We start from the raw sequence: 13350 nt of genomic DNA, 5'->3' as shown, positions 1-13350 counted from the left end.
TTCCACAGCTCAGACGCACGTTTGCTCACGTACCATGTTCATGCCAACGCACAGGTACATGGAAGTAGGTATTCATGCTGAGTACCCTTGCACGCCCCCGCCGCTTGTGATCGGTCATGTGGATTTGGAAATAGCTACGCCTGGCAGAATCTTGAGTGGAAGGCTGTTGCACCCTGTCAGCGACCCTTTGGCGAAACCCTTGTTCACGGTAATACTTGTAAGGCGATAATGGCAGCTGTAAGTACTATTGTCAGCTTGCGATCAGCATCCGCCCAATACATAACTGCCACGACCTAGTCAAGTACCTATGAATTACGGGTAGGATTACCTAGTACTGCTAATATCCTACAGTAGTAGCGTTGTTGCTAGTGCTGGAATAGCTTAGGAGTAGATCCCTGTCCCGGATGCCTTTCCGCTGGCTGATGAGATGAGGAAAAAACAAAGCCAGGCCCTGTGGTTGGTTACCAACTTTTGGGAATAGCGGGAATGGACCAGCTGTCATCAAATGAAACAAGTCACCAGTAGCATTTACGGCTTGCTAGCGGGTTAGAGCAAATTTGCAGGCAATTTCACTGAGTCGTACTCGTACAGCACAAAACACGCACTTGCGTTAAACGAGCAAAGTCACGGCCTCATGATGGCGTTTTTTTAGCCCAGTTTATGTTCATTGCTGCACGACGACGAGTCAGGGCCATGAGAGCCAGCATCGGCCTGTTCGCGGTAGAGCACGGAGCGGTATTGCGGAGCACGGCAATGCGCCTGGTGCATGCCGAGCGGTATCGCCGCGTTCGCCTTGCCGCATCTTGAGCTGATAGATGGAGCCGGAGAAAATGCCAGGCGTATACCTTGGATTGAGCCTTGTTTTCTCCTCCCATCAGCATCGTTTTGGGCTGTAATTCAAGCGTGTCTTGGCAATGTTGCCTCTGCTTGCTAGGCAGTGTTCGTCAAGGTATCCATCGATGTGGTTCTGTGAGAGAGTGTGTATATGAGTATGGTTGTTTCGGAGTATGGCCGTTGCAGGGCAGCTACAGCGGTACATTTCAAACGGCGCCGAGTAAGCCACACCACGTTTCTGTCAAGACCCCTGCTACGAGTGTTTCTTCAAAGAATGGGGTGATTAATACGCCACCGTTGTTGCTCAATAGGCGTAGAGGGCACCACTGGCCAGGGACACGGGGCTCATTAACGCTCATGTGCAGTTTGCACGGCAACCCCCAAAGCTCCAAGAGGCCATGCGGAAATCATTATGGCAGACGAGCAATCTCTCCTATTGAATCCACAACACATGGCAGGTCAGGCAAGTCCCATGAGCACGTTTGCCCTGGAGAATGGGCCCACCCGCCCATCATGGTGGATTTCCTTGATGGTTATGGCGCCGGGGAGCACTTCCGCTGGAAATTCGTCCCGAGCAACGATTATTTAGCGCTGGCTCAATCAGCTACAAGGGAAAAGAGAAACGAGAGAAGATAGCCCTTTACAAGCCAACGGATCTAGGTTTCGGTTGGAGGCCACCCAGCGCGCGGCTGAGTTCGCTGGCAGCCGTCGGCCATAACAGCCCCATGCAGACAGGGGGGGCTGAATGAAGGCCGACTCGCTTAGAGGGGCTAGCCATGATTAATGTGGAATGTTACAGAATGGAACGAATCAATCGTTACCTTCTAGAAGCCCCTTTGGTCACCTGTCACGATCTATATCGGCGGCATATTGCTGCTAGTAGTATTACTCCGTAGATACTATTTCTCTCCATGGTTAGGTGTTGAGAAGTGTATCCCGAGTGTCCGGATTCAATCTCGGTACCTGATGATGTTTCCCGGGAAGACCTGGGCGAAGCAAATTTAATTTGATGGAACGCCAAAGGGACGGGATGGGTATGACTGATTCTAATTTACAGCAGACAAAAGTGCTTTGGACCTAGGCATACCGCACCGCATTCGGCACCCTCCAACTACTTTGGGCTTTGTATGGTGAGCAGACAGCTCGACAAAGCTTACGAAGCTCATTCACGCATGCAGGGCCGGACGTGTGAGAAGAGAAAAGCCACAAATTTTTCAACACGCCACCTCACATGGAATCTCATACCATCTGTCGTGTGACTTCGGGACAAACGCCGAGGTTGAGCAGAGAGATGCGGCCAACGGTGAGGCACGCACTATTCATCGCCAGGAGGCTCTGTGCGGCCATCGGGAATTATCGATGTGATTCGATATTTCTCTTAAGCGATAGACCTTGGGCGAGACTTTACGTTGAGGGAAAAGGGTCGCCTCCTGATGTTGGAGGGCCTCGGCGACTCTCTCGTTTGTTTGGCGTTGATGCGAGTCCATTGTACGCCATGTGCGTGAAAGGGAATAGTAATTGAGCTACTATTAATATCAACGGTGGTGGTATTACGAAGTAGGTCAGCAGTGATTGCTATGTATATTCTGGATTTCGTAAGCGACGAAACGGCTGTTTGAGGATGCGGATACGGATACGCCCTTATACGAAAAGTTGTTGGAGTTGAGGGAGCTACAGGGTAGCCTCGAGCTGATGCCAAAATGGAAGAATTCAGAGACGCCAATTGATACGCGTAGTGCTGTAAATGATTATATGTTTATCAAATTTGGCATGAAGACTTTGGAATTGAATAGGGGAATGATGTTTTGAGGAGGTTTCATTACCAGACCCGTAGTCGTGGTTAAGCAAACTTAGTATCATGCTCGATAAACCAAGTCAATAAGGAGAGCTTAAGAGAGGTGGTTGCGAAATAGTCAAGGTGCTAGATGAAAGATAGAGGTGTGGATGGAGACGCTTGTGCTCTCGAGCAGAGTGCAGAACAGAGGCTGTGTTTTAGAGATGGACATTGATATGGGAAATGAACCAAAATCGCTAGTGTTGAGGAATCCTACACACTGCCATTAATGGACAGTTTCTATATCATGGTGAAGCTCCAATTCAACGCCATTGTCAAATATCAGCTAGTCAGGTACATACAATACGACCGCCCCCTATTGAGAACTGCCAGTACCCCGCTAACACGCATCTCCCCCACAGCCCCTCCACCCGTGACGCAGCATCATCACCAACCAGCGCCCGAGCTTCCACATCAGCCTCCCAGAGCTCCAGCCTCCAACCCGTCTCTCCGCGAAACCGCCCCAGACCAAACGCCTCCCCTTCCACCACCTCTATTCCGAAGAAGCTGCCCGACCTCGAATTCTTCTCCCCCATACGCACGCACACACACACACAAAGAACCCGCCCGCAGCCATGTCAATCATCCAGCAACACACCGCCGCGACGCTCGGCGACGCCTGGCGCACCGTCAACATCGACATCCTGAACGAGGACTCGAGCGTCAACTTTGACACGTCGACGCTGCACCCGCCGCAGCCGGAGATCAGCGAGGCCGACGTGCGGAACCTGTCGACGCAGGTGCGGCAGCTGCTGCGGGGAGGGGATGCGGAGGGTGCGCTGAGGGGATGCCTGGAGACGCCGGTTTACAACGGGGTGGATGCTGCAAAGGTACGGCTTTTTTTTTTCTTCTTCTCCTTTGTTGATCGATGATTTATATATATATCTGGGTGTGTGTATGCTGATGGAACGGATGTGCGTGTTGCAGGAGGCGCATTTGCAGACCATCATCGAGGTGCTGCAGTCCATCAAGGCGAGTGACATGACGCCGCTGCTCAAGGGCATCTATGCGTCCCCTGGCGGAAGCGAGCTGTTGGACGTGCTCATGAAGTACATGTAAGCCTTTATCCAAATCATCTTACACTGATATATATATATATAAAGAAGGTTTCAAAAAACTGACAGCAATTCTTCAGCTACAAGGGCATGGCCGTCGGCGCTCCCGCAACTACCGGCCTCAAGTCCCCTGTCAAGATGACCCCTCAGTCCACCGGCTTCAGCCAGATCGGCTCGCGTCCCGGCGCTTCCAACGAGCCCGCGTCGGCGGCCATGAGCGTCCTGCTGAGCTGGCATGAGAAGTTGGTTGAGGTTGCTGGGCTGGGATGCATTGGCAGGACGATGACCGACTGGCGAAGAGTATAAATAGAGAAAAGAAAGGGGTTGGATTGCGACTGGCTGGAGAGAAAGTGTGTGTTTAACGAGGGAGATTTTTTATTGCAAAATGATGTATAGAAGTGGTATGAAAGGAGCCCAAGATGTTTGGCTTTTTTTTTTTTTTTTTTTTTTTTTAAACTCTACAAATGGGAACAAATGGCTATGGAGATTTCATGGTCCAATGGTCATCCAATAGCTGGTTGATATATTGGTATAGGTATATAAATCCATTGTTCATACATGCGGCGTATATATGTACCCCATCTTACTACTCCTTCTTTTCTAAAATATCCTTTAGATTCGTCTGGCCACTTCCCCTAGCTAGGGGTTGCGGCTGGTTCTCTCCTTCGCGCCAACCAATCATGTATATAATTCTAAAAGTCGCAGGAATAGATCCGTCCGGATTGCCATGCAGTTCCTTGTAGATGGCCTCGTTGGCAAGCAGAACGTCTCTCCGGATGGGGCCCATCTCGCGGTTCAGGATGGCATTGCTCTCTCCCATTGCCTGGAGGTCCTGCATCAGGGCAAACGTGTCCGGGTAGTCGACAATGATGTCGTCAACGTCCACCGTCAACATCTTGAAGCCTGCTTTCTGGAGCAGGCCACCCACGTCTCGCACGTCAGCCAGCGGCGAGACGTGAGGGGACATGCCGCCTCTTCGCTCCTGTTCTGCCAGCTGGAGGGATGTTCGTAGTTCGTACAGCGTATCGCCCCCAAGCATTGCGCCGATGAAGGGGCAGTCTGGCTTGAGGACGTTGTTGATCTGGGACAGCACTCCAGGGAGGTCGTTGATCCAGTGTAAGCTTAGAGAGCTCAGCACGAGGTCGAAACTTTCGGGCTCAAACGGGATGGTTTCCTCGTCATCGACGACTTGACGGGTGATGGAGATTTTGTTGTTGAACTCATGGTCGGCATCTCTGTAGAGTCTGGTCTCGGAAGAATCAGTGGCAATGAGCTCGCCGATACGGGTCGAGAGAGGTGGTGACTCGGTGACGTCGGGGTCAGGATCAGGGTTCTCGCGCACGAGGGCTTTTGCAACGTTGCATGAATTGGCGCCGAGATCGAGAGCTCGGGGGAAGTGCCGCCTTATATCCTAGACAAGCTGTATCGGCATAAAGAAGCTTTTTGAGGGAAGAAATAACAGCCATATCAACTTACAAGGAGTCTCTCTGTCAGCCGTATGGCCACCTCGTCCTTCAGATAGTCCGCCACCCGGCTTTCCTCGGTATTGAAAGCTGCACGCTCCTTCTGAAGCCATTTTGCCCGTCGGTTGAAGACTTGGAATCGCGTTGCTCCGGAAGCAACAGCATAAAAGCGACGAGGGGCAGCTCCAGCAACGAATTGTTTGCTGCTGAGGGGGGCCAGCCTGGTCAGGCTGCTTCTCCCCCAGCTCATGAATGAGGACGGACGCACACACGTGGACATGACATGCTCATTCGCCGCTTATGCCTAGAGCAGGAAGAATGAATTGCGTGCATGCAACTCTCACGAAGATTGAGAGGAGCTTTTGGCGGAAAAGAAGCTAGCAGTGACGTACTAACGTGTGTGCATGCTGGCACTTAATTCGGTAGTGCTCTAATAATACACTAATACTGCAGTGCACCACCCAACTGTGATTTCTCTCTTCTTTGGACGAGTTGCAGGCGCACGGGCCAAGCGACCACACCACAGGGCCCCGCGACAGTGCAAACCGCTGCGAGCTACCGGCGTTTATAGTGGTCGTCGTCCGCTACAGGAGCTCATGGGGCCCTCTCCTAATTAGGCGCTGCTCCACGCGAGGAACCAAATGGCTCTCTCTATCAAGGCCATGGACCCTCTCCCGAGCCGCCCGTGAGACGCGACACCCAGTGCCTTCCATCTCACAAATCGTGACCAACTGCTGGTCTGGACAATCCCGTCGTTCCTTTGGCACCGTCGCTCGTGGATAATCTGCTGCGCCATCATCAATCTCGCTGCTGGCTCCTTTTTTCACTGGTCCTTTAAGCTGTGCCGCAGTAGCCGCCAGCATTTCTTGTCAGCCAGCGAGCCAGTCGCAGTGGTGGATTACATATCCCACCGAAGCCTCGCGACGCCGTCGATGCTCGCCGCATAAAGCCAACCCGACGAAGTGAATCCGCCTGACTATGCGATCCCCCCGATAGGCGATTGGTGTCCGGCATCACCTGCTGCAAATATTTCATCTCCCGCGACAACTGCTTCGCGATTTTATCCCCTCTATCGACTGAGGAGTTGTAATAAAAAGAGCAAAATCCGAAAATTAAAAAAAAAGGGGGGGCGCGCCAGCTTAGAGACTCGACGAATCGAACCGCCAACATGTCGTCGTCTGCATCCGGCTGGATTGGCCGCTCCAGCAGCGGCAATGCTAATATGCGAGGCCTGGTGCAATTCATCGCCGATTTGCGAAACGCGCGTGCCCGCGAACTGGAGGAGAAGCGAATCAACAAGGAGCTGGCCAACATCCGACAAAAGTTCAAGGATGGCAACCTCAGCGGCTACCACAAGAAGAAATATGTCTGCAAGCTCCTTTACATCTACATTCTGGGGTGGAATGTCGACTTTGGGCACCTCGAGGCTGTGAATCTGATCTCTGCGAATAAATACTCCGAGAAGCAGATTGGTTATCTGGCCATGACGCTGTTCCTCCATGAGAAGCACGAGCTGCTCCATCTTGTGGTCAACAGCATTCGCAAGGATCTGCTTGACCACAACGAGCTCTTCAACTGTCTCGCTCTGCATGCCATCGCCAATGTTGGAGGCCGCGAAATGGGAGAAGCTCTCAGCGGAGAGGTGCATCGATTGCTTATTTCTCCGTAAGTCCCGATGCATACTGTACTGATAGCGGGACAAGGTTAGGCATGTGCGAACTGGGAGCTGACCGATACATTTTAGGACCTCCAAATCATTTGTCAAGAAAAAAGCCGCCCTGACTTTACTACGACTGTATCGAAAGCACCCGGGCATTGTGCAGCCTCAGTGGGCCGAACGACTAATCCACCTGATGGACGACGATGATTTGGGCGTTGCGCTGTCTATTACCTCTCTCGTCATGACCCTGGCTCAAGACGACTTGGAGCAATACAAGGGCGCCTATTCCAAAGCTGCTGCTAGGCTTAAGCGTATCCTAATTGACGGAGAGTACACCACCGACTATCTGTATTACAAGGTCCCTTGCCCCTGGCTTCAGGTCAAGCTCCTGCGCCTGCTGCAATACTTCCCCCCTTCAGGTATGTTGGATCTGTCTCCGATCTGATGATGCGGATGTGCCTAGTGAACTAACTCATGACTTATGTATAGAGGACACCCATGTGCGCGAGCTTATCCGGGAGTCTCTGCAAAAGATTCTCAACCTTGCCATCGAGTCGAGCAAGAACGTGCAGCAGAACAATGCCCAAAATGCTGTGCTCTTCGAGGCTATCAACCTTATTATCCACTTGGACACTGAGCAGGACCTGATGAAGCAGATTTCTTCTCGCCTTGGGCGCTTCATCCAAAGCCGAGAGACGAATGTTCGATACCTGGGGCTCGAAGCCATGACTCACCTTGCCGCGAGATCTGAGAATCTCATACCCATCAAGCAGCATCAGGACATTATCCTTAGCTCGCTCAAGGACCGTGATATCAGCGTCCGCAGAAAGGGTCTTGACCTCCTTTATAGCATGTGCGACTCCACAAATGCCCAGGTCGTAGTTGGCGAGCTTTTGCAGTTCCTTCAGAACGCAGACTTTGCCATCCGTGAGGAGATGGTACTTAAGATTGCCATTCTTACGGAAAAGTACGCCACTGACGTCCAGTGGTATGTCGATATATCCTTGCGACTGATCGCCATGGCTGGTGACCATGTCAGCGATGAAGTGTGGCAGCGGGTTATCCAGATTGTGACCAACAACGAGGAGCTCCAGGTTTATGCTGCCCAGACTGCGCTTCAGCATGTTAGGTCTGACCATTGCCACGAGACATTGGTCAAGATTGGCGCATATATTCTCGGAGAGTTTGGCCATCTCGTTGCGGATCAGCAGCGTTGCAGCCCCATTGAGCAATTTCTGGCTTTGCAGAGGAAGCTATCAGCATGTTCGTCAAGCACACGCGCCATGATTCTTTCCTGCTTCATCAAGTTTGTCAACTTGTTCCCCGAAATTAAGCCTCAGCTCGTTCACGTTTTCGAAATTTACAGCCATACGCTGGATTCCGAATTGCAGCAGAGAGCCTGTGAGTACCTGAAATTGGCCACGCTGCCAACAGATGACCTTCTTCGGACAATGTGCGACGAGATGCCTCCGTTCCCCGAGCGAGAGTCAGCATTGCTGTCTCGTCTGCATCAAAAGCACGCCAACACGAGCGACCGGAGGACATGGGTCGTTGGCGGCAAGTCTGCCAATACCGAGGCAGAGCTCAACATGGCTAAGCCTGGTGGTCTTAAGAGGACGTTTAGTTCTGCTGTCCCGCCCAACGGGAACAAGGCCAATGGTGTCAATGGAAGCCATGCCAATGGCGTCTCTGATTTGGCCGGGCTGGACATGAGCTCGCCAACAGGCGAACAAAAGCCTTTCAAGGCACCAAACCTAGCTAGCGCCGCACATCTTTCTCCCGGATGGGAGAAGGGCTTCAACAGGCTCTTGCTAAAGGCTGAGGGTGTCCTCTACGAGGATGGCCAGATTCAAATCGGTGTCCGGTCAGAGTATCGCGGACAGATGGCTTGCCTCATTGCGTATTTCAGAAACAAGAACCCGGGAACTATCACGTCCTTCACCACGACATTGGATTTGGACGAGAGTGAAAAGGGCAATCTCTCTTGGGACGTGAAGGGCCTCCCCGAGAGCATGCTTGCCCAAGGGTCCCAAAGTCAGCAGGTCATCATGTTTGAAGCAAAGAAGATCTTTGAAAAGAGCCCGACCATTCGTGTCAGTTACCTGGCCGGTGCGCTGCAAGCACTTACGCTGAAGCTCCCGGTAACCATTCACAAGTTTATGGACCCTGCAGAACTCTCTGCCGAAGACTTTTTCAAGCGCTGGAAGCAAATTGGCGGCGGTGCTCGAGAAGCGCAAGAAATCTTTGGTCTTTCTGGTAGTAGGAACGGCGCCAGGGAAATCACGGAGAGATTCGTGTCGGCAACGGTTGAGGGCTTCAGATGGCGCGTCCTTGATTTGGTTGACCCCAACCCCAAGAACGTTGTCGGTGCTAGCGTGCTTCATACTTCAGAGGGTGGCAAGTTTGGCTGTCTTATGCGGCTGGAGCCCAATTATTCCACGCAAGTAAGTTATTTTAACATTGTTTCCACTTTTTCTCATTGTGTTAAATCTCTTCGATATGATGTTTTGCAAAAATTAGTATTTGCTACTTCAGAACCTTCGGGTCATGAGACAAACTTTATTCACCTTTGCCCTGATCATCGTTTATTCTACCTTCTTGTTTATACACTTTGAATGGTCAGCGAAGTTTATGCGTTACTAACATGGTGATACTAAAGATGATTCGATTGACGGTCCGTGCCACCGATGAATCAGTTCCTCGGATCCTCGTCAAGCTCATGCAAGAAAGGCTCTCCGTCGGAGTGTCAACGCTGCCCGACAGACACGAACCTCCGACACGACAAGACATTTCTGATGCCTTTGGAAGTGTAATGGTCAACTAATTGTCATTACTACTTCTGCTACTATCCTCCCTTTTTTTATTTTTTATTTTTGAACCAACCGTATTTTCTTTTTTGAAATATGATTGGCAAATAACTACAACCACATGACTGACTAGGAAATGTCTTGACACGCATGGAAGCATATTGGGCGTTTTTGGGAGAGAAAGCATGATGGATGAGAAAAAAAATATCAAGTGCGTGGACGAGATATTTTCTTTTTTTAAGCCGGCGATAGGCGAGATTGAAGGCATACTCTTTCTTGGTTTTCTCTGTATGTAATTTAGTATTTTCTTGCTTTTCCTCCCCTATGAAAGCGGCTGTCCTTTTTTCTCTTCTTCTCTTTTATCAAACGAAAGTTGTAACATATGATGATGGCCATGAGAGGGGGGCGAGTAGGAGGATCCTGTTGTTGATACCACCTTTTATTACCATTATTTATTTTAGTTGTTGTTTGATTCGTTCAATTAACTGTTTGATCGTGACTAGTTGTCTAAATATGGCCATGAATCTACTTTCCAACATTGCCCGTTATGATCAGAATATACTGTGTGTATTCAAATTATATGTTTTTTTTTTTTTTTCCTTTTTTTTCTTCTGTTTTCTATGCCTACTCCTTTATCTTGGCATCCGACTTGGCTGGCCTCTGTCCAAAGATGGTGCTGCCAACCCTCACTTCACTGCTCCCCTGTGCAATAGCTCCTTCATAATCTTCGCTCATTCCCATGCTCAGCTCCAGGCTCTCGGGGCTCAGTCCAAGCTCCTTGGCCACCAAATCCCTCTGCTCTCTCAGAGCCTCAAAATCCTCATTCTCATTCTCTACAGTGGTGGCCTGGCTACGGGCGATGGCGCCAATGGTCATGAGGCCGAGGAGGTTGAGGCCCGGCAAGTTCTGAGCAATTTCACGACAGAGAGAGACGGTATCGGCACCGGGAGCGCAGCCGGACTTGGCCTCCTCGCCAGAGGTGTTGACCTGGACGTGGATGTTGAGCTTCGGAAGATCCGGATTGGCGGTGCGAGACGAGTTGAGGAGCTGGGCCTTCTTGAGGGAGTCGACGCTGGAGACGCAGAAGAGGTTCGGGATCTTGGCGAGGTTCTTGCAGTGGCCGGACTGGAGGCCGCCGATGAAGTGCCAGTCGATGGTCCGGGGCAGCAGCTCTGCTTTTTGGGATAATTCTTGGGCGTAGTTTTCGCCAAAGTGGGTGTGAGAAGCCGGTGATTTGTGGAGGGCGAGGATGTCGTTTGCTGGCTTTAGCTTCGAGACGGCGACGAGGCGGACCTTGAAGAGGGTGAGTTAGTTGAACGGGCTGGTTGCTGATCTCTCTCCATCTTTGGTTTTTCTCTCTATTATACCATGTACGGCTGAGCGTGTATGTATAAAAGATTTTATGTGAATGAATATATAGTGTAGAAGATATTGTATGGCGGTGACGAGCAATCAAAATCATCACATTCTAGTGCTTACGTTTCGGCCCTGAGCGGCTGTTGCGATGCGGTCCTTGACAGCGCTGAGTTGGGAGATGAGAGCCTGAGCTCTGGCGGGGTCGATGCGCATTTCTTCAGTGGCGTTTTCACTCATTTCTTAGTACTATAAGATTTCAAGAAATTTGACTTTTATTTTTTGGGTATGAGGTTTGCTTTTTTTGCGGTGACAAGTTGAAATGAATAAGTAGGCGAATGAGAGGGAGGGAGAGAGTGTGTGTGAGAGCTGAGAAGTGTGACTGAGATCGGGTTATCATCGGCTACACAGGGAGGTAGACTCTTGCTGTAGCGACTTGCCACTTGGACATTACAACGATACAAGGCCTCTGAAATATTGACGGAAGCGGGCTTCTCAATTCAATTGCATTTCGTAATCCAATAGAATTATCACAAGAGCCCGTATATTATAGACAAACATTGTGATTTTCTTTCCCGTCGCCTTTCCCTCTTATCTTGCGGTTACGCGAAGCCAGGGTGGATAAATTGGAGATGGCAACCGACGTCAAGCAGAGCGATAGCTCAAAGCCATCTAAAAAGCCGGCCGTCCAGCCCAAATCACAGCACACATCGGATGGATTTCTGCAAGACTTCCTAAACCCTTCTTTCGATCCAATCTCATACATCAACGCCAACCTGCCGCCTCTGGCGCAAAAATCACCCGTGCCCACCTCGAATCCCAATGCCGTGCCCCTTGCGGAGCTCGCCACGCAGTCCCAGGCGCTGCTAACACAGCTGGACGCCCACACAACCAGGCTTTCGGACACTTTGACGCAGATTACGGATGATATCCTCCGGAGCGGGAGCAGGATGTCGTACGAGGTGGAGATGATGCGAGGAGAGGCGCTGAGCTTGGAGGAGCTGCTGTTTGAGAAGCTGGCCGAGGAGATCAAGCTGTTCGTGCCGGGGGGGCTGAAGAAGGAGGGCGAAGCCAAGGAGGAGAGTGACAAGAAGCAAATTGAAGAAGAGAAGAAGAAAGAAAGAAAAGATTCGGTGGCAGAAAACGGGAGAGAATCGGAAGCCAAGGCAGCCTCAAAAGCCGAGGCCGAAGCGCATGGTGAGGCTGGAGTTGGAGGACAAGAGCCAGATTCTATCAAGCAACTACGCACACTCACGCTTGTACGCGAACGCCTGGATTCCGTCATCAAGACATTCGGCGATGCCATGGAATTCACCTTTCCGCCTTCAGAAGTGTCCGTCAGTTCTGGATTCTTATCTGTATCCGCACCAGAGCCTGGGTCGGAGCTGCAGAGCTCGGAGGAGAAGGGCCAACAAGTCCTGAAGAAGCTGCGAGAGGAGATTTCAACTCTACTAAACAACAGAGACGATCCCGTTTCAGGCATTGAGAAGGCTGCTGAGAGGATCGAGCGGCTCAAGGAGCTTACTACCGTGTGGACGGGCACTGCCGAGGAGAAGGGCAGAACGAAGTTCATCGAGAGTCTGGCCAAGATGGTGGAGGACAGACACCGTGAGCTGCTAAAGGAGATTGACGTGAAGAAGAACGAGGCTATCCTAACGAGGGGTGAGACTAGTGGTGGCATGGCAGCGAGAGATGCCGTTGCGACAGAAGAGGCAAAGGCATTGCCTGCTGGATTTGGGCTGATGAGCCAGCTGCAGAAGCTTCGCGGCGGATTGTGAGGAAATAAACCTTTTTATTTCTCTCTTGTTATGGATACACTGGGGATATTATCTGATCATGCTGCAAAAAACAATACCGCTTTACAGAGCTTGTGTTACAACGGGCCGAACGAGATGAGAGATGAGATGAGACAAGATGAATAATGAATAACAAATTGGCCACTCACACGCCGTCAGTCAACCTAACACGGTATTACAGTCTGCCACCCACCCACATCTTCTTCATGTCTTGCTGCTATATTATTTTGTATTTATGTATATACTTCGTTTCTCGCAGCTCAAAAGGCAGCCTTGTGGTTTGAGAGGCTGTATTAGAAGGCTGTACTAGCAGCTCAACGCCGTTTCGGCTATGACGCACGCCGGGAATGGCAATGAGAAAGCCAAAGTACTTCCATATGAGGCATAGCGCCCATTAGACGTGCAGTCGCGAGTACACGTACTGCTAGCCGGCGGGTACTCAAGCTGTACAGAGTACCTCATTCTGTAGTATAACATAGTGAGTTTTTAAGGTACAAGCAACTGCAGGCATACGGTATACTCCTCAAACGCCTCTTTCTGTCGGCTCA

General features: G+C 50.9%; 5 protein-coding genes across 5 annotated transcripts; 3 read left to right on the top strand and 2 right to left on the bottom strand.

Moving 5' to 3' along the window:
- The first annotated feature begins 3080 nt into the window (after positions 1-3080).
- Positions 3081-4345, top strand: TrAFT101_005112 (uncharacterized protein). The gene is made up of 3 exons (XM_024906752.2): positions 3081-3498; positions 3596-3723; positions 3804-4345. Exons 1-3 carry the CDS (start codon positions 3244-3246, stop codon positions 4027-4029), a joined length of 609 nt encoding a protein of 202 aa, XP_024759524.1. The 5' UTR covers positions 3081-3243; the 3' UTR covers positions 4030-4345.
- Positions 4213-5585, bottom strand: TrAFT101_005111 (uncharacterized protein). Its single transcript, XM_024900437.2, has 2 exons — positions 5200-5585; positions 4213-5134 (listed from the first exon to the last, which is right to left on the bottom strand). Exons 1-2 carry the CDS (start codon positions 5464-5466, stop codon positions 4310-4312), a joined length of 1092 nt encoding a protein of 363 aa, XP_024759525.2. The 5' UTR covers positions 5467-5585; the 3' UTR covers positions 4213-4309.
- A 236-nt stretch (positions 5586-5821) lies between these two features.
- On the top strand, positions 5822-10261 carry TrAFT101_005110 (uncharacterized protein). Its single transcript, XM_024900377.2, has 4 exons — positions 5822-6851; positions 6931-7265; positions 7336-9290; positions 9506-10261. Exons 1-4 carry the CDS (start codon positions 6355-6357, stop codon positions 9668-9670), a joined length of 2952 nt encoding a protein of 983 aa, XP_024759526.2. The 5' UTR covers positions 5822-6354; the 3' UTR covers positions 9671-10261.
- On the bottom strand, positions 10079-11327 carry TrAFT101_005109 (uncharacterized protein). The gene is made up of 2 exons (XM_024908264.2): positions 11133-11327; positions 10079-10946 (listed from the first exon to the last, which is right to left on the bottom strand). Exons 1-2 carry the CDS (start codon positions 11244-11246, stop codon positions 10278-10280), a joined length of 783 nt encoding a protein of 260 aa, XP_024759527.1. The 5' UTR covers positions 11247-11327; the 3' UTR covers positions 10079-10277.
- Positions 11328-11466: 139 nt separating this feature from the next.
- TrAFT101_005108 (uncharacterized protein) lies at positions 11467-13308 on the top strand. The gene has a single exon (XM_024908265.2). The coding sequence runs from the start codon at positions 11639-11641 to the stop codon at positions 12782-12784; it is 1146 nt and encodes a 381-aa protein (XP_024759528.1). The 5' UTR covers positions 11467-11638; the 3' UTR covers positions 12785-13308.
- Positions 13309-13350: the final 42 nt, after the last annotated feature.

Source organism: Trichoderma asperellum, chromosome 3 (genome assembly GCF_020647865.1).
Source record: "Trichoderma asperellum chromosome 3, complete sequence".
NCBI classification, from domain to species: domain Eukaryota; kingdom Fungi; phylum Ascomycota; class Sordariomycetes; order Hypocreales; family Hypocreaceae; genus Trichoderma; species Trichoderma asperellum.
Note: the sequence above shows the minus strand (reverse complement) of the source record. Positions and strands in the feature narration are given on the sequence as shown.